General features: G+C 43.9%; 1 protein-coding gene across 1 annotated transcript; it reads left to right on the forward strand.

The window, feature by feature from the left end:
* The first annotated feature begins 2835 nt into the window (after positions 1-2835).
* Positions 2836-24386, forward strand: LOC311149058 (uncharacterized protein). The gene is made up of 15 exons (XM_084186161.1): positions 2836-2906; positions 3475-4698; positions 4895-5053; positions 5419-5580; positions 5685-5766; positions 9916-10123; positions 14695-14762; positions 14960-15053; positions 15321-15468; positions 15899-16036; positions 16259-16412; positions 16671-16785; positions 16885-17036; positions 17200-17286; positions 22311-24386. The coding sequence occupies exons 1-15, from the start codon at positions 2848-2850 to the stop codon at positions 22512-22514; spliced, it is 3054 nt and encodes a 1017-aa protein (XP_084042287.1). The 5' UTR covers positions 2836-2847; the 3' UTR covers positions 22515-24386.
* The last annotated feature ends 1604 nt before the right edge of the window (positions 24387-25990 follow it).

The raw sequence follows: 25990 nt of genomic DNA on the forward strand, positions 1-25990 counted from the left end.
AGACGTGACGCTTGGCATTCAGGCCAAAGAGTTCAATCTTGGTTTCAACAGACCAGAGAATCTTGGTTTTTGCTCTGATATGCACTGTCAAGTGTGCCTTTCCAAATCATGTCCAATCAATTGAATTTACCACAGGTGGACTCCAATCAAGTTGTAGAAACATCTAAAGGATGATCAATGGAAACAGGATGCACCTGAGATCAATTTCGAGTCTCATAGCAAAGGGTCTGAATATTTATGTAAATAAGGTATTTCTGTTTTGTATTTTTAATAAATTAGCAAACATTTCTAAAAACCTGTTTTTGCTTTGTCATTATGGGGTATTGTGTGTAGATTGATGAGGAAATGTGGAGAAAAGGAAGGGGTCTGAATACTTTCCGAATGCACTGTATAAGTGACAGAACTCTGGGAACATTACATTTGCCTGTGGCACATCTTCCATTTGCCAGGTTGTGAACTTTTATGTTTCTGTGTTACCACTCCGCAAGGGACTTCCATGTTGCACTGCAGAACAACTCAAGGATGTTTCCAAAATAACACAATTTATGGCTACAAACTAAACTGCCAAGTGCAGACATTAAATCTTGCAGGCTACTTTTTGAATGTCTTTAGTTACTCTACAGTCTTATCTGCCAATGTTCATGTGCTGGAAGCAAGCTACACTAAATGACCAAAAGTATGTGGACACTCGTCGAACATCTCATTCCAAAATCATGGGCATTCATATGGAATTGGTCCCCCCTTTGCTGCTATAACAGCCTCCAGTCTTCTGGGAAGGCTTTCCACTAGATGTTGGAACATTGCTGCGGGGACTTGCTTCCATTCAGTCACAAGAGCATTAGTGAGGTCGGGCACTGATGTTGGGCGATTAGGCCTGGCTCGCAGTCGGTGTTCCAATTCATCCCAAAAGTGTTAAATGGGGTTGAGGCCAGTCAATCCTTCCACACCGATTTCGACAAACCACGCTTGGCATTGCGCATGGTGATCTTAGGCTTGTGTGCGGCTGCTCGGCCATGGAAACCCATTTCATGAAGCTCCCGACGAACAGTTATTGTGCTGACGTTGCTTCCAGAGGCAGTTTGGAACTTGGTAGTGAGTGTTGCAACCGAGGACAGATTATTTTTATGCACTACGCGCTTCAGCAATCGGCGGTCCCATTCTGTGAGCTTGTGTGGCCTACCACTGCGCGGCTGAGCCGTTGTTGCTCCTAGACATTTCCACTTCACAGTAACAACCCTTACAGTTGACCAGGGCAGCTCTAGCAGGGCAGAAATTTGACAAACTGACTTGTTGGAAAGGTGGCATCCTATGACAGTGCCATGTTGAAAGTCAATGAGCTCTTCAGTAAGGCCATTCTACTGCAAATGTTTGACTATGGAGATTGCATGGCAGTGTGCTGATTTTATACTCCTGTCAGCAACGGGTGTGGCTGAAATAGCCAAATCCACTCATTTGAAGGGGTGTCCACATACTTTTGTATATTTAGTGTATCTTTCAACCTGGTGCTGCAAAAATATCTTCATAAAATGTGTTATGCTAAAATGTGGTGTCCTTGTTCTGTACTTTCCCTTCACAGAGCCAATGACTGCCTGTCTTTCTCTAGTACAGCAGCATTACGACTGAAATGTCTGACATGACGGTTCTCATTGAAAATGTGATGGAGTGAAATAGGTTTCAAGACAGCACGAAATGCCAATACCCATGTTCAACTGAATGTGCCATCTTCCCTTTCTGTTTGTGAATGTGAAGTGAATAGGGCTTAGGATGCCTTCTGGCCAATACGACCAAGGTGTAATGGGGTGCTCTTCTCATTATGAATACAGTGTAAATTAAAACTGTCTCGTAGAGTACAAATCACAACAAGATGCCCTACATAGCTAGGGATAACGTGTCCCTTTTTACAGTTGGACTTTTGCCTATGTAGATACATTGAAACAATGCACTATTTATTTAGACTATAAATAAGAATGTCGCACAAATCCATTGAGAAACTGGAAGAAGCTTGGGATGGTGGGGGTGGAGGATGGCTTGGGGGGGTTCAATAATGAATATGGAAAGTATGCATTGGAACCTAATTGGTTCATGGCCATTCATCATAATCTTGGGACTTTTTTTGGGGAACAGCTCTATGATATTTCCCTCATGCTTAAAAACTGACCGGTAGGGGGTATTTTTGCATGCGCTACAGACGGCTACATCGGTCCTCTAATACAGGCCCAGTGCACTACTTTTGTGGGGGGAGAAATATCAAAAAATAAAATACAAATATATCTATTTTTTAATCCAGATTTTTCAGGGGGTGCTGCAGCACCCTCAGCACCCCTACTTCCCGCGGCTATGGGTCTACAGGTCTATAATCTCTACAGACTATAACTGTACTGTGAAGAGGTAAAGAAAATGCTTCTTTATGGTAATCTTGTTCTGCTCTTTTACCCCTCAGGTGGAAGCAGTTGGATGTATTAACATTTTTCAATAGTGTTAGGGTGATATTATTAGATCAGAGAGGCTGTAAGAGAGAGGGGACTTTCCAAAGTGATTGTGAGTGACAGAAACCCCAGTGGAGGGAGTACCTGAGAATACCCTGGTTTTAGGTTTCTGCTTTTAAACTATTAATAACTATAGCTGGAAATAGACCAACCCTAGTCGAGAAATTTACCAGCCACTTTCCCCTTGCCACTGTCAGCATTCTCTTATACATCACTGTCCCCTGGTGGACAAAAGTATAATTTTAGCGTTTTCAGTCAACCCAGTACGTCGCCGCTGCTGTAGAGGGCAGAAGTACCGTTTTTTGCAGTTGTGTGTACTGTGTACAATACCTTGAAGGAAGAAACACCCCGGCTGAGGAAAATGGCCGATGTAGAGATGGATATCGCGTCTAGCAGAATGAATAACGGGAACGAGCACGTGTAAGACATTTTAGAAGATTAGACAGTCATGCAACTTATTTGTAGTACTTTCACCGGATTCAGTGCTTTTGGCAAGTCGACGTTGTCGTCGGTGTATCTGTGTTCTGCAGCGTTGAAACAATATCGGGCTAGCTATCTAGAGCTAGCCTGCTAACTCGTTAGCTATCACAGTGTTCGAAAGGGTTTGCTGACATGTTTAAATGTTTTCTATAGCTAAACCATACCATAAACCAATCAAACCATAGTGTCATAACATGCGACTTAACATTCTAGTTAACTCGCTAACTATCTGGCTAGCAATGCCTATTGCATAAGTAGTTAAGAAGCTAACGTAGCAAGCTAGCCATTGTTTGCTACAGTAGCAAGCTAGCGCGTTAGTTAGCGGTCAACTAAGTAGCTAGCTGACTTGGCGGTCAAGTCGGGAAGTAAGGATAGCTAGCCAGCTAGCACGTTAAAGCTTTGTTTGCTGTGTTGTTAAGTCATGTTTTGGACAATTCATGTTGTAGCTAGCCACGTTTTTAAAAAATGGTTTGGTTTAAATTATATTTTACCAATCTTTGTACCTTAGGAAAGAAGATTTGGAGAGCCATGACAAGAGTGGGAGTGAGGAGGAGAGTGGTGAGAATTCAGAAGAAGAGCGGGAGGAGAAAGAGGTCGGAGAGGGGGAAGCTGAAACTAACGGAGAAAAGACAGCAAAGGTGTCCAAACATCACAGCAGTGGCAGCAAACACAAGAAGAAGAAACACAAACACCGCAGCAAGCACAAAAAACACAAGCACACGTCCGAAGAGGACAAGGACCGAAAGCGCAAACATCGACACAAACACAAGAAACACAAACGTAAAGATGGCTCCTCTTCATCCGCCCCTGGCATCAACAGCGCCTCCAGCCAGAGAAAGACTCACATCTCCCCTTCATCTGACGACAAGGCCTTATTGGAGGAGTTGGAGAAACAGAGGGCCATGATTAAAGCCGAGCTGGACAGCCAGGTGATGGAGGGGGGCAAGGTGCAATCCGGCATGGGCCTCATCCTACAGGGTTATAACTCTGGCTCTGAAGAGGGAGACGGAGAGGGCAGGGTCCGGAACGGGGAGCAGCGTCCGAGGGGCAGCATGGGGAAACCCCCTTCCCCCAGGGGTAGGAGTGGTAAAGCCAGACGGGACTCCACAGAAGCCGGCAAGTCCAGCTCTAAGCGCCACAGTCGGAGCAAGTCCAAGGAGAGGACAGGCAAGGAATCCAAGTCGGACAAAACAACCAAAGGCAGCAAAGACGTGGCCGCCAAAGGCCGTGGCCGCAGCAAATCAAAAGAGAGGAAACGTTCCCAGAGCGGGGGCAGGTCCAAAGAGAGAAACAAGAAGTCTCCTTCCCCTGCCAGCAGGAGAGCAGAGCAGAGGGGTGGCCGCTCGGACAAACGCTCTTCGCCCCAGCCTAACGACAGATCAAACACGGAGCATGGCGGTCGGAGGTCCAGATCACGGGAGCGTCCAGGTCGGTCGGAGTCAGAAAGAGAGCGGGACAAGAGGCCGACCAAGTCCCCTTCCAAGGATGCTTCATCAGGGAAAGAGAACCGCTCTCCCCACAGGCGAGGAGGAGGAGTGCCCATTAGCCCCCAGAGGAGACGCAGCGCCTCCCCACGCCCCACCAGAGACTCCCAACAGGCATCCGCTTCAGCCTCCACCTCCAAACAGGGCTCTCCTTCCAGAGCAGCCAGGTCCCCAGCAAGGAGAGGCCGCAGTCGCTCCCCAGATGCCAGGAGGAGGGATGCTGACCGACAGGGCTCCTCACCACTCCGGTCCGTTTACTATGCATTAACCTGCAGTCCACCCCCTATTTCCACCCCTTTTATTGTCCCATACTGAACAACGGTAGTGGTCTGTACATGGCATGGGCAACTATTTGAGGGCACATACTTCACGTTTTAGGATGGGGCATTAAGAATGTGCTGCTATCCACCACTGATGTTCTAAACTTTATTCTCTCTCCCACAGAAAGCGAATACGCCCAGAAGCAGGGCCAGGGGGTAGAGCGAGGTCACGGGAGACCAGCCCCAGAGGTGCTCCCCAACGTCGCAGGATGAGCCGCTCACCCTTCAGAAGAAGGTCCCCCTCGCCCTTCCGGAGACGGAGCAGGTCTCCAATGAGACGCAGGTGAGACGGGACTAGCTGAAACTTGAGTGGATGTGCTGGGCCAAATGGAATCTGCAGGGGCTTCCTCAAGCCTCCAGAAATTAAGATGATGCCTGTAAATAATTACTTTTGCAACAGCTATTGGGGATCCTAATAAAATACCAAGTAGTAATAGTATAATACTGTATTACTTTTACAGATACTGGACCTGTATATAGCTAGTTACAATTATTGTCATTAAATAGGCAGGCAATGCTGTCATGGTAGTGATAAGATTGGTTCCTTACAGATTCTGTCTGGTTCTAGTTTATGAAGCTTTGGTGATGTCAGAGTATGAGGCTCATAGGCCAAGGTTGTCTAAGTATTTCCTTTGTTGTGCGCTGCAGGTCGCCGGAGAGGGACAGATACGGCCGTCTCCGACAGTACGGACGGCGCTCCAACTCCCGTGACCGGGACAGGAGGAGGAGACATGGCCGGGACGAGGACAAGTTCAAGGGCAGCCTCTCTGAGGGCATGAAGGCCGACAAGGAGTCCTCCGAGGAGGAAGTGTGAGTAGAGGGTGAACACTCACACACAGACAAATGCTACACTGCAATATGGTAATTCTCTGGGTGATTGTGTGTTTTTGTAAGTGGGTTTATTTTGTTACCAGGCTTGAGGACTTTGACGGTGAGGAGGTGGATGAAGAGGCCATTATAGAGCAGCGCCGGCAGCAGCGCCTGGCTATCGTCCAGGTCAGTTCCCCGTCCCTCATCCAGGGCTCCAGACTAAAATTTTCCCCTGGTGGCACTGGTGCCACAAACATTTTCAGTTGGTGGCACCAGCCCATGATTTGGTCGCACCCAAAATAAATTGTGGCTTCACGCAATAGAAAAAATAAGTAATCACTTATAAAGTAATTCACAGTGCTTTATTAAGAGGTGTAATAGACTACTAAGACGGTATTGGAGAAATAAGTTGTTTCATCTAACACGTCCATGCAGGAATGCATGATCCAAGATATTTTGATGTGCAACCTAATCCAGTGATTTTCATGAGTTATATATTTTACTGTTAAAACAGGGCTCCAGAATTGTATTTTGTTCAATAGAGATGAATTTGACTACATCTTTATGTGCACTAAATATCATAGGCTAATTTATTTGGTTTTAATTGACCACTTGAGTAAGTGGAAACTCAAATGCATTAGCTAGATTGCTAACTCTAAACATAATGGGTGTCCACAGGTCCTTAAAAATGTGTAGTCTTCAATTAATTTCTCATTTACAGGCCTTAAGTTTTAAAATGTCTTAAATTCAGTTTGCAAAGGTCTTAAAAAATGCAACGGCGATGACTACAGTGTTTCCGTTATATTGTGCCGGCGCTGCTTAATTGTTGCCACCGCGGCAGAAAAAACATCAAATACTACTCGAGACACACTTTCAAGATTTTCAAGAGCTATCCATCCATGTGCACCTCTGTGTATGCACATTAGGGCTGACCCCATTTAGTTGACTGTTTGGTCGATAGGCTGTTGGTCGACATAATTTTTTTGTTGAGCAGTTGCACACAACAACACAAAAGTTTTATGGCACGTGTTGATTGATGCATGTCTCAGTGTACTAATCCATTGCGGAGGCCATGGGGTTGGCACACCAGTATCACCAGTAGTACATTTATTGTTAATTCCCATCATTTTTAATCTACAACGTTTGTTTGGTTACAGTAATTACAGTTCTTGTTGTCGGAGTGGACACGTTGTTTGCAGAGTGCACAACCTAGGTTACACTTGTGAGAAACGAGTTTTGGTTTATTTGATTCCATTTACGAGTTGTCAATTTATTCATTGTGTTTTGTTTGGAGCGCTCCTGTCAGTGTTGAGTAAGGACACGCACCTGATTACGCATAGAAGTAGGCCTAGGCTACCTGGCCTGCGCGCAAATATAGGCTTATAAATGTGCCCATTTGTGGATCTGATAGTATTTCTGATTGGCTTAACTCACCACCACTAATGAGATGTGGAGCTTCTCAAAGTAATTATTTATTCACCTCAAACAGCAAGTAAACAAAGTATGTTGTGCATCCATTGAGAATGACAATAGTTCCTCAATGTAGCCTATTAGAAAAATCTTTCCAGCTCTCTCCCTTTCGATAACCACTCGGCGTGAAAGTTTTTTAATAATCATGCTCTGATCCGGTGGAAACATCATAAAATAGGCCTACCTGATTACTTCTTATCCCTTGCGCGAATAGCCTACAGCTATGTGGTTCGGGAAACTCTGAAGGTCCAGAATATTTTATACAATGTTGCAAGTTTGTTATTGCAAGCTTGGGGCTGGACCTGGTTGATACAATGTTTCAAGTTCCTTGCAGACAGGCCATACATAGCCAATGTGATTTATTTTTATCAGGATATGTTCTACCTGAAGGCTGCAATGTTTTTATTTGTTGGCTTTATGTAGGCTATTTTTACATAGATGGCAATAGAAGTTACTTTTAGATTTGTATAATTTTGATTTAGATCATGATTTTCATGACAATGATTTTGAGATACGACAACTTTATTATAAAATAAATGAAACTGTTCCACGAAAATGTGCATATGAAAATCATAACTGGCACGCAGATTGGTATAAATGGTAAGATAAATTGGCACTCCAAATGGAAAAGGTTGCCGATCCCTGGTGTAGCCTATTACTGGCAACTTCGGGAGTGTAATGGCAGAATCTGCAAAGGCCCGGAGCAGTGGGAGGAGGTGGTTCGGGACAGATTTCTTTATTCTGGTTAGGCTATCTTGATCTCTGGCTCTCTTGAGTCATTTGTGTCTTCATTATTTAATCACAGTGTGCTTAAAACGTAAGACAAGCTTAGTAGCCTACATATAGTTGATTTTATTAAAACACATAGGGTGTGTGTATATATGGAAAAATACACATTTTAGAATTTCAACCAGTCGATTGGTCGAAAGAACAGATGACTCTTGGTCGACCAAGATTCATTTTAGTCGGGGACAGCCCTAGTGCACATCATGTGCTTGTGACAGTGCGAGTCAGCCCGTTACCAATTTGATAGACAACAACACTAACTGGGACGATAAACCGAAAGTGACAGACACCGCTCCTGACGATTTTCTGGGTTCTAAAACCATTATTTGGTCAACAGTATTGTGCATTAACTTGCTTCCTGCAATGAAAGTATCTGCCCTGTCCCTGTTTTGCTGCTGGCTCTCATTCCCACTCCCCCCTTTGCACACGGAGTGAAGGGAGAGATGCATTCTGATAAGCGCAACCATACTGACAGTTGAGCAACATTACGAAATGTAGGCTAAATCTAATTTTATTTGTCACATGCGCCGAATACAACAGGTGTGGACTTTACCGTGAAATGCTTACTTACGAGCCCATTCCCAACAATGCAGAGTTAAAAAGTAAGAAAAATATGCTAAAAATAAATAAATATAGTAACAATAAAATAACGAGGCTATATGCAAGGAGTACATGTAAAAATGTTATAAATTGATTTGCATTTTAATGAGGGAAATAAGTATTTGACCCCCTCTCAATCAGAAAGATTTCTGGCTCCCAGGTGTCTTTTATATAGGTAACGAGCTGAGATTAGGAGCACACTCTTAAAGGGAGTGCTCCTAATCTCAGCTTGTTACCTGTATAAAAGACACCTGTCCACAGAAGCAATCAATCAGATTCCAAACTCTCCACCATGGCCAAGACCAAAGAGCTCTCCAAGGATGTCAGGGACAAGATTGTAGACCTACACAAGGCTGGAATGGGCTACAAGACCATCGCCAAGCAGCTTGGTGAGAAGGTGACAACAGTTGGTGCGATTATTCGCAAATGGAAGAAACACAAAATAACTGTCAATCTCCCTCGGCCTGGGGCTCCATGCAAGATCTCACCTCGTGGAGTTGCAATGATCATGAGAACGGTGAGGAATCAGCCCAGAACTACACGGGAGGATCTTGTCAATGATCTCAAGGCAGCTGGGACCATAGTCACCAAGAAAACAATTGGTAACACACTAAGCCGTGAAGGACTGAAATCCTGCAGCGCCCGCAAGGTCCCCCTGCTCAAGAAAGCACATATACATGCCTGTCTGAAGTTTGCCAATGAACATCTGAATGATTCAGAGGAGAACTGGGTGAAAGTGTTGTGGTCAGATGAGACCAAAATGGAGCTCTTTGGCATCAAAATTCTGAACACTTAGTGTTTTTTTATCTAGCTAATGATTAGCCCTTTGTGGTAGCCTAAACAAATGCAGATGGGCAACCCCATGCTTCAGTCATATATAGCCTAGCCACTATACTACTACACACGTTCGGCCCCAGGAGAATGCTCAATGTTAAAATAGCACACCTGCCTGCTAATATGAGCCATGTAGGCTATAGACTTGGGAAAATACGAATTTTTGGAGAGGAATATTAGCAGGTGTGTGGCGCGCGCAGACCTCAAAATTGGTATGAAATGGCATTCCAAGTGGCATTAAAGGTCGTCTTAAATTAAACTTCATGGAACCTGCAGATACCCTGATTAATCTAATCTCTACAGGAAAATATGACGTTTGGAGTGAGGTGACCGTGTAGAATGAGTAGCTCACACAGATGCGACCAAATACAAGTTGTTCAGCCAAGTCAACAGGTCGCAAAATGAGACTAAATGGTTGAAGTCTGGAGCCCTGCTCATCACATGTGCTGTTGAACTGTCCATAGCTGTTGCAGGGATCCCCAGCCCAGTATTTAATATTTGGCTACTACTCCAAGATAGGACGTTTTCTGATTTGCCTTTTCATTATTGAAATTGACCCACTTTGAAACCAATATCTTATTTTTCCTTACTTACATTGTTGTGACCACTCTATGCCTGACACTTCCTCTCTCTCTCCCTGTGCAGAAATACCGTGGCGGCAACGAGGACAGCATGGCGTCCATGGCGTCGGAGCCCAGCAGCCCCCAGAGCAGCACACGGAGCCGCTCACCCTCGCCAGACGACGTCCTGGAGCGCGTGGCGGCCGACGTCAAGGAGTACGAGCTGGAGAACCTGGACACGTTTGAGGAGAACATCAAGGCCAAGCAAGGCCTCATCACGCAGGAGAAGGACGGTGAGTTAAAGGGATTCAGTCAGGGAGAAAAGAAAGTAGTGCACTATATACGGAATAGGGTGCCATTTGGTCTGCTCTGTATTGTCGTCTCAAGATATTCCATAGCTCATGATATGCAATGTACAATCTGGGTGGGTCAACTTGGTGATTAGGTTTTTATGTATTTTTATTTAATTTTGAAGTTTACAGGTGTTCTTTCTTAACACAGGTTGTTTGCTGTATGTGCCCGCATTAGCTGTAACTGTGGCCATGTCTAGACTTAACAGTTCATACAGCTTCAGTATTCTGATCATAGAGTTCTGATCATGGAATTCCGAATGCGTCATGCATCTACAACTATATTTAAATGTGCCTACCGTGTCCACAGTGTGTCCAGATTCCCTTTTCCCGCGCTATATTCAAATGCCAGTATGCATTCTACAAACAGTGGAATAGGCTATATAGGATAACACAACAAAAACTGATGGCAGTAGCTAACTACTGTAACCTCTAGCTAGCTAGCAAGCAACGCTAAAGGGATTGCAAACGGGTTAGCATAACTCTAGCCAAACATAAAAAAAAAAAAGATATACAGTGGGGAGAACAAGTATTTGATACACTGCAGATTTTGCAGGTTTTCCTACTTACAAAGCATGTAGAGGTCTGTAATTTTTATCATAGGTACACTTCAACTGTGAGAGACAGAATCTAAAACAAAAATCCAGAAAATCACATTGTATGATTTTTAAGTAATTAATTTGCATTTTATTGCATGACATAAGTATTTGATCACCTACCAACCAGTAAGAATTCCGGCTCTCACAGACCTGTTAGTTTTTCTTTAAGAAGCCTCCTGTTCTCCACTCATTACCTGTATTAACTGCACCTGTTTGAACTCGTTACCTGTATAAAAGACACCTGTCCACACACTCAATCAAACAGACTCCAACCTCTCCACAATGGCCAAGACCAGAGAGCTGTGTAAGGACATAAGGGATAAAATTGTAAACCTGCAGAAGGCTGGGATGGGCTACAGGACAATAGGCAAGCAGCTTGGTGAGAAGGCAACAACTGTTGGCGCAATTATTAGAAAATGGAAGAAGTTCAAGATGATGGTCAATCACCCTCGGTCTGGGGCTCCATGCAAGATCTCACCTCGTGGGGCATCAATGATCATGAGGAAGGTGAGGGATCAGCCCAGAACTACACGGCAGGACCTGGTCAATGACCTGAAGAGAGCTGGGACCACAGTCTCAAAGAAAACCATTAGTAACACACTACGCCGTCATGGATTAAAATCCTGCAGCACACGCAAGGTCCCCCTGCTCAAGCCAGCGCATGTCCAGGCCCGTCTGAAGTTTGCCAATGACCATCTGGATGATCCAGAGGAGGAATGGAAGAAGGTCATGTGGTCTGATGAGACAAAAATAGAGCTTTTTGGTCTAAACTCCACTCGCCGTGTTTGGAGGAAGAAGAAGGATGAGTACAACCCCAAGAACACCATCCCAACCGTGAAGCATGGAGGTGGAAACATCATTCTTTGGGGATGCTTTTCTGCAAAGGGGACAGGACGACTGCACCGTATTGAGGGGAGGATGGATGGGGCCATGTATCGCGAGATCTTGGCCAACAACCTCCTTCCCTCAGTAAGAGCATTGAAGATTGGTCGTGGCTGGGTCTTCCAGCATGACAACGACCCGAAACACACAGCCAGGGCAACTAAGGAGTGGCTCCGTAAGAAGCATCTCAAGGTCCTGGAGTGGCCTAGCCAGTCTCCAGACCTGAACCCAATAGAAAATCTTTGGAGGGAGCTGAAAGTCCGTATTGCCCAGCGACAGCCCCGAAACCTGAAGGATCTGGAGAAGGTCTGTATGGAGGAGTGGGCCAAAAATCCCTGCTGCAGTGTGTGTAAACATGGTCAAGACCTACAGGAAACGTATGATCTCTGTAACAAAGGTTTCTGTACCAAATATTAAGTTCTGCTTTTCTGATGTATCAAATACTTATGGCATGCAATAAAATGCAAATTAATCAGTTAAAAATCATACAATTTGATTTTCCGGATTTTTGTTTTAGATTCTCTCTCACAGTTGAAGTGTACCTATGATAAAAATTACAGACCTCTACATGCTTTGTAAGTAGGAAAACCTGCAAGATCGGCAGTGTATCAAATACTTGTTCTCCCCACTGTGTGTGTGTGTATATATATATATATATATATATTTATTAACTAGCTGGCTAGCATTTGAGGCAGCAAACACGTTCCTCACACGCTAGGAAAATGTTTCCTCAAATGTTATAATGAAAAGCACAAGTTTTCTGGAGACTTGTGGGAGAAGTGCTGATGACGTTGCCCACTGTATGCGCTTTCGGTAGCCTGATTGCATCCAGGCTGAGGAGAAATCTACACACAATGCATCCCCTTGTTGTGAAATTGTTAGATATTACTTGTTAGATATTACTGCACTGTCGGAGCTAGAAGCACAAGCATTTCGCTACACCTGCAATAACATCTGCTAAACACATGTATGTGACCAATAAAATATGATTTGATTTGACCACCGCCTAAAGTGGTCAGCCAGATCTGAACACAATCGGACCACAAAGTGACTTTTGTGCATCTAGACCAGTCTTTTCAATGCGATCTTCGCATTCTGATAGCTGAAGTCACATGTACAGTGCATTCGGAAAGTATTCAGACCCCTTGACTTTTCCACATTTTGTTACGTTACAGCTTTATTCTAAAATTGATTAAATATTTTTTCCCATCATCTAAACACAATACCCCATAATGACAAAGCGAAAACTAAAATATCTAATTTACATAAGTATTCAGACCATTTACTCAGTACTTTGTAGATGCACCTTTGGCAGCAATTACAGCCTCAAGTCTTCTTGGGTATACGGTACAAGCTTGGCACACCTGTATTTGGGGTGTTTCTCCCATTCTTCTCTGCAGATCCTCTCAAGCTCTGTCAGGTTGGATGGGGAGTGTCGCTGCACAGCTATTTTCAGGTCTCTCCAGGGATGTTAGATCGGGTTCAGGTCCGGGCTCTGGCTGGGCCACTCAAGGACATTCAGAGACTTGTCCCAAAGCCACTCCTGCGTTGTCTTGGCTGTGTGCTTAGGGTCGTTGTCCTGTTGGAAGGTGAACCTTCACCGCAGTCTGAGGTCCTGAGCGCTCTGGAGCAGGTTTTCATCAAGAATCTCTCTGTACTTTGCTCTGTTCATCTTTCCCTCGATCCTGACTAGTCTCTCAGTCCCTGCCACTGAAAAACATCCCCACAGCATCATGCTGCCACCGCCAAGCTTCACCATAGGGATGGTGCCAGGTTTCTTCCAGACGTGATGCCTGGCATTCAGGCGAAAGAGTTAGATCTTGGTTTCATCAGACCAGAGAATCTTGTTTTTCACGGTCAGAGTCCTTTAGGTGCCTTTTGGCAAACTCTAAGCGGGCTGTCATGTGCCTTTTTACTGAGAAGTGGCTTCCATCTGGCCACTGTACCATAAAGGCCTGATTGTTGGAGTGATGTAGAGATGGTTGTCCTTCTGGAAGGTTCTCCTTTCTCCACAGAGGAACTTTGGAGCTCTGTCAGAGTGACTTTCGGGTTCTTGGTCAATTTCCTTGACCATGGCCCTTCTCCCCGATTGCTCAGTTTGGCCAGGCGGCCAGCTCTAGGAAGAGTCTTGGTGGTTCCAGACTTCATCCATTTAAGAATGCTGGAGGCCACTGTGTTCTTGGGGACCTTCAATGCTGTAGAAATGTTTTGGTACCCTTCCCCAGATCTGTGCCTTGACACAATCCTGTCTCGGAGCTCTATGGACAATTCCTTCGACCTCATGGCTTGGTTTGTGCTCTGATATGCACTGTCAACTGTGGGACCTTATATAGACAGGTGTGTGCCTTTCCAAATCATGTCCAATCAATTGAATTTACCACAGGTGGACTCCAATCAAGTTGTAGAAACATCTCAAGGATGATCAATGGAAACAGGATGCACCTGAGATCAATTTCGAGTATCATAGCAAAGGGTCTGAATACTTATGTAAAAAAGGTATTTCCATTTTTTTATTTTGTATACATTTGCAAAAAATTCAAGAAACCTGTTTTTGCTTTGTCATAATGGGGTATTGTGTGTAGATTGAGGGGGGGGGGGATGATCAATTTTAGAATAAGGATGTAACGTAACAAAATGTGGAATGCTTTCCGAATGTACTGTAAGTGTCAAGTGTAGACACGACCTGTGTGGCAGAATGGACTGTGTAGTCTGTCATGTTTCCTCCCTTCCCCTTACTCCAGGGCCCCTCTTATAGGGTGTGCTGGCATTGACAGGGGATACAGTGCAATGGCTCTCTCTCCTCATGTTTGACACTGTTGGCTCGTGGGGCTTGGGAGAAAGTTGCAATGTGGTGACGTTACACATATTACTACCATTGACCAAATGCAGAGTGGTAAATTAGTCTTTGGTTCCCAAGTGGTCATTAATTCGCATTCATTTCATGTCATATTTTTAGCCCAAAACGTGTGCCAGTTGAAGCATGTTTCCCTTAAGTGTACTAAATCTGTCTCGTTTCCTCCCTGTTTCTGTCAGGACCCAAAAAGCCCTCGGCCCCTGATATGTTTACAGAATCGGACGTCATGTTTGAAGCAGCCATTGATGTAAGTCTTACAGGAGCCTCACTCCCCTCCACTGATCTCCAACCATGTTTATATCTCTGATCTTTAGAGTGCAGCTTGGACTAAACATGCAAGCCCATCTTCTGAGTGATCTGTCTGTGGCAGTAGGTCAGTATGCGAGTGTGGTTGAATGTTTGGTCATGTTGTGGTTGAACTGTTGGTCGTCTGTCTCTGTACAGAGTGCCAGGATGAGAGCAGCAGGTGTCGGGGGGAAGGACTTCAAAGAGAACCCCAACCTCCGGGACAACTGGACCGACGCAGAGGGTTACTACCGTAAGTGCCCTTGACTGGACACACTATTACAAATGTTACTGCCATTCACTAATTAATCAATGAAAGGCTGCTGAGCTTTTCTCTCTCAAAATTATCCATGTTTGGAAACAGTCCATGTAGTCTTAGAGTATTCTGCTGTGTATGAGTGCAGTCCTTTGATTTCACTATTGGTCAATAGTGTTATTTGAGGCCTAGTAACTGGATATCTCATTGAGAAATGCCCAAACTTTCTAAACATGCCCCTCATGTCTTCCTACTGTGTGTTAGGTGTGAACATCGGGGAGACGCTGGACAAGCGCTACGATGTGTACGGCTACACAGGCCAGGGAATGTTCAGCAACGTGATCAGGGGCAGGGACACGGCCCGCGCCGGACAGGATGTGGCCGTCAAGATCATCCGCAACAACGAACTCATGTAGGTCCTCAGGCCTCAGGCAGGCAGCCTCAGGACTCAAATGGCACCCCATTCCCTATATAGTGCATTACTTTTGACCAGCACTCTTGACCAGGGCTCTGGTCATAAATAGTGAACTATGAAGGTATGTAAGATGAATGCACTAATTGTTAGTCGCTCTGGATAAGAGTGTCTGTTAAAGGACAAAAATTTAGGGAGTAGGGAGCCATTTGGGATGCATCCTTAGTCTTTTTTTCGTTTATGGTTAGGGAAACATATTGCCTTCACCCACCCATACATTTGAATGTGCCCTCTCATTAGAAGTATTCTAGCTACCTCTATGTGGATCGTCCAGGGCTTTTTTGGAAAAGAGATATTTACCTCAATAAAACCTACCTGGATAAATAAACTAATAGATGCTGACCTTGCTGATTGTGTTTTGGGTCTCCAGGCAGAAGACTGGCCTGAAGGAGCTGGAGTTCCTCAAGAGGCTCAACGACGCCGACCCAGATGACAAGTTCCACTGCTTGCGCCTCTTCAGACACTTCTACCACAAGCAGCACCTGTGTCTGGTGTTTGAGCCCCTCAGGTACTAACTGGGAGACTACCACTACTGCACTGTCACCACACTATGGCTACGTCGGGAAATGGCAGCCTATTCCCTACATAGTGCACTACTAGTCAAAATGTGTGCACTACAGGGAATAGGGTGTTATGTCCTCAGTGGCAGTATACACCGCAATGTGTTTGTCATCTAGCGCACTGCTTCTCTGGCTCTAACTCATGTCTCTCTGTGAAATCTCCTCCTCAGTATGAACCTGCGCGAGGTGCTGAAGAAGTACGGTAAGGACGTGGGCCTCCACATCAAGGCTGTCCGTTCCTACACCCAGCAGCTCTTCCTGGCCCTCAAGCTCCTCAAACGCTGCAGCATCCTCCACGCTGACATCAAGCCGGACAACATCCTGGTACGAGGCCCATACTATCATTATCATCACATGACTGTTACAACTGCACTGAGGCCGGGTCGTGTTCAAAGGCACAAAATGGAGAAAGCGGACTGAAACTGGGAGGGACTACCTGGTTTCGTCCAATAATAACCACTTGTTTTCGCTTTGCATTGAGATCTTTTAAAAAGCGTTTTGCTATGCTGTGCCCTAATGAATAAAACCCTGGCCTGATAGTCCCGTCTAACAGAGTGTCTGTTTCTCTCTCTCCCCCACAAGGTGAACGAGTCGAAGACCATCCTGAAACTCTGCGATTTTGGCTCTGCATCCCACGTGGCGGACAACGACATCACGCCGTACCTCGTCAGCAGATTCTACAGAGCTCCAGAAATCAGTACATTTTACTTTGAGATCGTTTGTTGATTATAACGGTTTAGCTGTAATAAAGGTCTCTGATGGATCACACTCCTCATGATGTCTCTCTCTGTCACAGTCATTGGGAAGCCGTACGACTACAGCATAGACATGTGGTCGGTGGGCTGCACGCTGTACGAACTCTACACCGGCAAGATCCTGTTCCCCGGCTCCTCCAACAACCACATGATTAAACTGGCAATGGACCTCAAGGGCAAGATGCCCAACAAGGTAAACTGTTCACATTACTGGACTTGGCTGGTCTCTCCTAGCGTTAGTCTCTCTCAAAGTTAGATTCTCTCTAAAAGTTAGATTTTGACAGGAAGTCATAACCTGGGGCATTGTTCACTGCTGTAACATACAGATGATGTAATGTTTCTTATTTTGTTCTCAGATGATCCGGAAAGGCCTGTTCAAAGACCAGCACTTTGATCAGAACCTCAACTTCCTCTACATTGAAGTAGACAAAGTAACCGAAAGGGTTCGTATATGTTCTACATTTCACCTGCTCAGTTGTCGGGAAACTATCTAAGAAATGAGGCAGAACTGAAAAACTGTGGTCACTCTAAGGCTCTTTGTCTAGGATGAACTGAAAAGCCTGTGGTCATTCTGAGGCTCTTTGTTTTAACCGTGTGACCGGGTTACTCTGAAGCAACGAGAAACAATACAGGTCTATCTGTTCCTGAAGTTTTATCTCCATCCCATGTCCTTGACATACCCAGACCAGCTGCAGGGAGCTAGAGGGGACCCCCCTTATGAAAAGCACAGCATTGGTAGTTAAGAAATGTCTCTACTATTGTTAAGAATATTAATAGTTAACTATTAATATTAAACAATTCAGGCAAATACGTGTATTGCCCAACAGATCCCCAGGACCACATGTATGTAAAATGTATACTTAAAAGTGTCTGCTAAATGGCATATATATACACAGTCAATGTCTGGACACACCTACTCATTCGAGGGTTTTTCTTTATTTTTACTATTTTCTACATTGTAGAATAATAGGGAAGACATCAAAACTATGAAAAAACAAATATGGAACCATGTAGTAACCAAAAACGTGTTAAACAAATCAAACTATATTTTATATTTGAGATTCTTCAAAGTAGTCACCCTTTGCCTTGATGACAGCTTTGCACACTTGGCATTCTCTCAACCAGCTTCATGAGGTAGTCACCTGGAATGCATTTCAATTAACAGGTGTGCGTTGTTATAAGTTAATTTGTGGAATTTCTTTCCTTAATGCGTTTGAGCCAATCAGTTGTGTTGTGACAAGGTAGGGTTGGTATACAGAAGATAGCCCTTTTTGGTAAAAACCAAGTCCATATTATGGCAAGAACAGCTCAAATAAGCAAAGAGAAACGACAGTCCATTACTTTAAGACATGAAGGTCAGTCAATCCGGAGAATTTCAAGAACTTTGAAAGTTTCTTCAAGTGCAGTCGCAAAAACCATCAAGCGCTATGATGAACTGTCTCTCATGAGGACCGCCACAGGAAAGGAAGACCCAGAGTTACCTCTGCTGCAGAGGATAAGTTCATTAGAGTTAACTGCACCTCAGATTGCAGCCCAAATAAATGCTTCACAGAGTTCAAGTAACAGACACATCTCAACATCAACTGTTCAGAGGAGACTGCGTGAATCAGGCCTTCATGGTCAAATTGTTGCAAAGAAACCACTACTAAAGGACACCAATAACAAGAAGAGACTTGCTTGGGCCAAGACACACAAGCAATGGACATTAGACCGGTGGAAACCTGTCCTTTTGTCTGGAGTCCAAATTTGAGTTTTGGTTCCAAACGCTGTGTCTTTGTGAGACGCAGTGTAGGTGAACAGATGATCTCCGCATGTGTGGTTACCACCGTGAAGCTTGAAGGAAGAGGTGTGATGGTGTGGGGGTGCTTTGCTGGTACACTGTCTGTGATTTATTTAGAATTCAATGCACACTTAACCAGCATGGTTACCACAGCATTCTGCAGCGATACGCCATCCCATTTGGTTTGCGCTTAGTGGGACTATCATTTGTTTTTCAACAGGACAATGACCCAAAACACACCTCCAGGCTGTGTTAGGAGTATTTGACCAAGAAGGAGAGTGATGGAGTGCTGCATCAGATGACCTGGCCTCCACAATCACCTGACCTCAACCCAATTGAGATGGTTTTGGATGAGTTGGATTGCAGAGTGAAGGAAAAGCAACCAACAAGTGTCCAGCATATGTGGGAACTCCTTCAAGACTGTTGGAAAAGCATTCCTCATGAAGCTGGTTGAGCGAATGCCAAGAGTGTGCAAAGCTGCCATCAAGGCAGAATCAAAAATATAACGCATATATTTTGATTTCTTTAACACTATTTTTAATTGTTACATGATTACATGTTTTATTTCATCGTTTTGATGTCTTCACTATTATTCTACAATGTGGAAAATAGTCAAAATAAAGAAAAACCCTTGAATGAGTAGGTGTCCACACTTTTGACTGGTACTGTGTATATACAGTGGCTTGCGAAAGTTTTCAAGAAATAAGACAAAAAAACAGAACTTGAGCGTGCATAACTATTCACCCCCCCAAAGTCAATACTTTGTAGAGCCACCTTTTGCAGCAATTACAGCTGCAAGTCTTTTGGGGTATGTCTATAAGCTTGGCACATCTAGCCACTGGGATGTTGCCTATTCTTCAAGGCAAAACTGCTCCAGCTCCTTCAAGTTGGATGGGTTCCGCTGGTGTACAGCAATCTTTGTCATACCACAGATTCTCAATTCTCAACAGGCCATTCCAAGACATTTAAATGTTTCCCCTTAAACCACTCGAGTGTTGCTTTAGCAGTATGCTTAGGGTCATTGTCCTGCTGGAAGGTGATCCTCCGTCCCAGTCTCAAATCTCTGGAAGACTGAAACCGGTTTCCCTCAAGAATTTCCCTGTATGATGCGCCATCCATCATTCCATCAATTCTGACCAGTTTCCCAGTCCCTGCCGATGGAAAAACATCCCCACAGCATGATGCTTCCACCACCATTCTTCACTGTGGGGATGGTGTTCTCGGGGTGATGAGAGGTGTTGGGTTTGCGCCAGAGATAGCGTTTTCCTTGATAGCCAAAAAGCTCAATTTTAGTCTCATCTGACCAGAGTACCTTCTTCCATATGTTTGGGGAGTCTCCCACATGCCTTTTGGCGAACACCAAACGTGCTTATTTTTTTCTTTAAGCAATGGCTTTTTTCTGGCCACTCTTCCGTAAAGCCCAGCTCTGTTGAGTATATGGCTTAAAGTGGTCCTATGGTCAGAGACTCCAATCTCCGCTTTGCAGCTCCTTCAGGGTTATCTTTGGTCTCTTTGTTGCCTCTCTGATTAATGCCCTCCTTGCCTGGTCCGTGAGTTTTGGTGGGCGGCCCTCTCTTGGCAGGTTTGTTGTGGTGCCATATTCTTTCAATTTTTTTAATAATGGATTTAATGGTGCTTCGTGGGATGTTCAAAGTTTAGGATATTTTTTTATAACCCAACCCTGATCTGTACTTCACCACAACTTTGTCCCTGACCTGTTTGCAAGGCACTGTATATGTGTGTGTGTGTGTGTGTGTGTGTGTGTGTGTGTGTGTGTGTGTGTGTGTGTATATACAGTCAGGTCCATAAATATTTGGACATTGACCAAGTTATTGTTATTTTAGCTGTCTACCACAGCATATTGGAGTTGAAATTAAATAATGAATATGAGCTGAAAGTGCAGACTTTCAGCTTTAATTTGAGGGCATCCAAATCAGGTGAACGGTGTAGGAATTACAGCACTTTTTATTTGTGGTTCCCCCCTTTTTAAGGGACCAAAAGTAATTGGACAATTGGCTGCTCAGCTGTTCCATGGGCAGGTGTGTTATTCCCTCATTAGTTCATTTACAAGTAAGCAGATAAAAGGTCTAGAGTTGATTTCAAGTGTGGCATTTGCATTTGGAATCTGTTGCTATTAACCCTCAATATGAAGTCCAAAGAGCTGTCACTGCCAGTGAACCAAGCCATCATTAGACTGAAAAATCTAAACAAACCCATCAGAGAGAGAGCAAAAATATTAGGTGTGGCCAAATCAACTATTTGGTGCATTCTTAAAAAGAAAGAACGCACTGGTGAGCTCAGGAACACCAAAAGGCACGGAAGACCACGGAAAACAACTGTGGTGGATGACAGAATAATGATTTCCCTGGTGAAGAAAAACCCCTTCACAACAGTTGGCCAGATCAAGAACACCCTCCAGGAGGTAGGTGTATCTGTGTCAGTCAACAATCAAGAGAAGACTTGTGGTCCTCTGTAGTTCAGCTGGTAGAGCACGGCGCTTGTAACGCCAAGGTAGTGGGTTCGATCCCCGGGACCACCCATACACAAAAATGTATGCACGCATGACTGTAAGTCGCTTTGGATAAAAGCGTCTACTAAATGGCATATTATTATTATTATTATTATTATTATTATTATTATTATTATTATAAGACTTCACCAGATAGAGGGTTTACCACAAGATGTAAACCATTGGTAAGCCTCAAAAACAGGAAGACCATATTTTGCCAAAAAACATCTAAAAAAGCCTGTACAGTTCTGGAACAACATCCTATGGACAGATGAGACAAAGATCAACTTGTACCAGAATGATGGGAAGAGAAGAGTATGGAGAAGGGAAGGAACTGCTCATGATCCGAAGCATACCACCTCATCTGTGAAGCATGGTGGAGGTAGTGTTATGGCGTGGGCATGTATGGCTGCCAATGGAATGGGTTCCCTTGTATTTATTGATGATGTGACTGCTGACAAAAGCAGCAGGATGAATTCTGAAGTGTTTAGGGCTATATTATCTGCCAAATGCTTAAAAACTCATTGGACAGCGCTTCACAGTGCAGATGGACAATGACCCGAAGCATACTGCGAAAGCAACCCAATTATTTTTTAAGGCAAAGAAGTGGAATGTTCTGCAATGGCCAAGTCAATCACCTGAACTGAATCCCATTGAGCATGCATTTCACTTGCTGAATGCAAAACTGAAGGCAAAACGCCCCAAGAACAAGCAGGAACTAAAGACAGCTGCAGTAAAGGCCTGGCAGACCATCACCAGGGAAGAAACCCAGCATCTGGTGATGTCTATGGGTTCCAGACTTCAGACAGTCTTTGACTGCAAAGGATTTGCAACCATGTATTAAAGCTCACAATTTAATTTATGATTGTTAGTTTGTCCAATTACTTTTGAGCCCCTAAAATTGGAGGGCTATGTATAAAAATGTTTTTAATTCCTACACGGTTCATACAAAACCCTTAAATTAAAGATGAAAGTCTACACTTAAAGCACATCTTGATTGTTTCCTTTCAAATCCATTGTGGTGGCGTACAGAGCCAAAATTATGCAAATTGTGTCACTGTCCAAATACTTATGGACCTGACTGTGTGTGTATATATTTATATATTTCCCAATTCTCTCCATCCACCCACTCCTTCTCCATCCTCCCCGCACCCCACCTCCCTCCACACACACCACAGGAGAAGGTAACAGTGATGAGCACCATCAACCCCACCAAGGACCTGCTGTGTGACATGGTGGGCGGCCAGCGGCTGCCCGAGGAGCAGAGGAAGAAGGTCCTGGTCCTAAAAGACCTGATCGACGGCACGCTGATGCTGGACCCGGCCAAACGCATCAGCATCAACCAGGCCCTGCAGCATCCCTTCATCCAGGAGAAGATCTGACCTCAAACCAGCCCAACCATCAACTAGGCCCTGCAGCACCCCCTTCATCCAGGAGAAGATCTGACCTCAGACCAGCCCAACCATCAACCAGACCAGCCTTGACAGGTAGAAATACAAGACCAGATGCCCCATTGAGAATGTTATGGATAAATTGTTTCTCCTATTTTGATTGATGGGTACTATAACCTGGTATGTTGTTTTAATTGTAAATAAGTCATGGAAAATACATTCATGAAGAAGAAAAAATACTTTTTTTGAGTTATCATAGTAAACCTCACCCCCCTCCGGCAGTGACGCAGCAGTTATGGACTATTTCTATTTAACTGGCATTGAAGTGAATGACATTAAAATAATACAATTCCTGTAAACATGTCTAATGCATTGTCGAAGTATCTGAGTGTAGGTCGGTTTAGAAATGTGTGTTGTGTACTAGTCGCATCAAGAAGATGATACATAATGGCACATCTTCAACAGTTGATTTTTTTATGATCACCAACATTGCTCATTCTGCGACGATGCATGCTTTTAAATGTGCACCCCTTCGTTGTGCTCTATATGTGTGTAGCATAAGTCTGTGTACTGTTAATGCTCTCTGTAACCAGGTTTCCAGCCAACCTTTTTATGTGAGGAAAGTACATGTTGGTTAAAAAATGTCAAGACGGGCATGATGGAAACAGCACATTTGTTGGTAAACGTTCTAAATGTCGACAAAATAAAATATGCTAGACAAGGTGGGATATTTTTGTTGGTAAAATTCATTATGCGAGAAATTGCGGTGGAAACACTTTTTTGCGCAAATATTGTTATATTAACCATCATATTGAAGTAAACTTGGAGTCACGCGATGATGGTCCTCCAACTATGACTCGAGAATGCATGCAGTTAATTACGCTACAGATGAAATAAGTTATGATGAACTTCACAGGGTGGTGAAAGTGCAAGGTGACGAGCTTGATGCACCTTTCCTAATAAATATCGAGGGTCTTATTCTGGTGACATGATGATCGATGCTTGGCTGCCGGTTGACAAATTAAAATATATTTTATCAATAATAATCTCTTCATGTAGGTAGCCTACCCACACTGTATCTGCAAACTGTTGGCTAGACCACACGTGCCAAGACCAGTGGGCATATTCGCAATATAACGCAACATTTGTTGTGACGAAAACCATCAGTAGAGTTGAAAATGCGATGGAAACCAATTAAACGTATTAGGTACATTTAACCGTAAAAGTTATTTTCTGTGCGCTACATCACGCACAGCTTTTTATCCGCAACAAGTCAATTTGATGGAAACATCTCTGGTGGGAAAATGTGCATTTCGTTTTTATGCAGATTTCTGAATATTCATCAATTGGATGGAAACCTAGCTTGTTTGTGTAGCAGCATTGATGTCCCACGTGATTGCAGATGGCACCACAAGCCCCATTTCACAGGTCCCAGGCCTGTGCTTAAGGAATGGTCTCAACAATAGGACTGTACTCCCCCGAACAATAAGACCGTTCCATTTCAACGTCGGTCATTGTGTTATTTTACAGGGCAGAGCAGCCCCACTGACTCCAACGATTTCACATATTTCCTCTCTATGTCATGGTCCTGGCTATAGGCTCTCAGATTTAAGTGCCTCCTGCATGAGCCTTGTGTGTAGAACACAGAACAATGCCAGCCTGTGGAAGCCACCTCCTCGTTCTCCCTCCCATGTTGTATATATTCCATTGTTGCCACAGTCTTTCTCCATGTTAAAGATTTTCATGTTTGATTTGTTTATTTTCTCTTGTGATTTAAGCGAAGAACTGAGTTGTGAAATTCAGATGTGAAAAGAGCACCTTCAGTGCACCACCACTTTTAGTAATAAAATATTTCCTATTCAATATTGTTTTGGCTCCTCTGTTCTCAAGTATAATACAATACAAATGTACAGCGGTGTAATTTCTCCAATATCTATTTCCTGAATTAAGCAATGACTTATAATTATTGATAGGGTTCTGTGGCTAAGGCAAATGGATAACTGGGTAGAGGGAGGGCATCCTTGTCTTCAGTGTATTTTCTAAGCAATACCTTGTTGACTTCCTGTGTAGGTTTGGATCGTGACTCTCAGGAAGAGGAGATATTGAAAATGTGAACTCTCACTGATGGGTATCCCCATCTCTCTCCATTTACCACTGAAGTTCTGCCCTGAGAGCACCAACCTGGCCCCTGACACTCCCCCAACCATTTGAGTCTGAGGTAGACTGAGGAGACATAGAGCTAGAGGCAGAGTCAAGAAGGAGAGAAATGTCTCTCTAAAGGGAACTGGTCTTGTCTGAAACATGTGTAGCCTGCAAGCTTCAAAGCCAAAGAGCCCATCTCATGTGGCCAGTTGGAACGATTTATAGCTCTCCTCTTTGCTGAAATCTTCTGACGCTAGGTAGTGGGTACCCTTTTGTGAGTCCTCCATTTTCTCTCAGTGATTGCAGTGGTAAGAGCATTTAGGAAAGGGTCTACCCATCTAAAAAGTCTCAATATCCAGTGGAAAGGTAAAATGATGTGAAGCCCGGCTCTACTTATGTCAAGGGCACCTAAAGGGCTTGAAATGGATGCTGATGGGTTGGGTTGCCATGTTAAAGGATTGGGTGAATTATGGGCATTGTGAAATGGGAGATGGTGAAGAGGGCAATCAGAGAGATTCACAAGGGGACTGATGAGCCATTGCCTTTGATCTCTGGACTGGAGCCACAGAGACTCTATGGAGGGAAAACCGTTGGTCAAAAGAAAATAATCTTAGTGCATCACAGAAGATTGGGGATTTTCTACCAAGACTACCCTGTGTCACGGTATTTGGTTATATATACAATTAAAAGCCAATTGAGAAGATATGACAATATTTTTGGACAAACCTAAAGGTAAATTCATTCCTTTATGCAATTCAGGGAGTTTGTAATTTAAATGTAATTCTTACTCATGATCAGAAGGGGGCAACAAAAGCACAGAATATGTGCTTCTCCTTAATTCAATGTGTAAGAATTGAGGGTACATAGTTTGATACAGATGGTCAGTGAGTTCGACCAGTGGCCTAGCAAGTTGCATTTCCCTTTGGTGTGTGTAATTTATCCTCTTAGATAACAAAAAGTGTTTGGCGCTAGACATTAACCCAATATGTTGGCACGACATTTGATTTGAGAGTACAGAAGCTTTCAATCTGAACCTGAGGTTTATACATACATTGTTTAGTGATTTAATCCCATTTCAAGGGCAGTGATTTAGTAATGTAGTAATTCTTAGTAATGTGGTTTGTCTCATGCAGAAATGGCAGTGACGTTCGGTCAATGAATGGTTCATTCTATCCCATTTACTTATGTGTTGTGGTGGGTTGATGACCTTTCGCTAAGTCCAACAAACCCATGTAACCTATGGAAGATCGGTCCCTTATCCATCTGAGTGTGTTTCATATCGTATCCAAACCAGCACACATGCAAGACAGGAGACTTGAAATATA

Source organism: Coregonus lavaretus, assembly GCF_964263955.1.
Source record: "Coregonus lavaretus genome assembly, chromosome: 2".
Classification (NCBI taxonomy): domain Eukaryota; kingdom Metazoa; phylum Chordata; class Actinopteri; order Salmoniformes; family Salmonidae; genus Coregonus; species Coregonus lavaretus.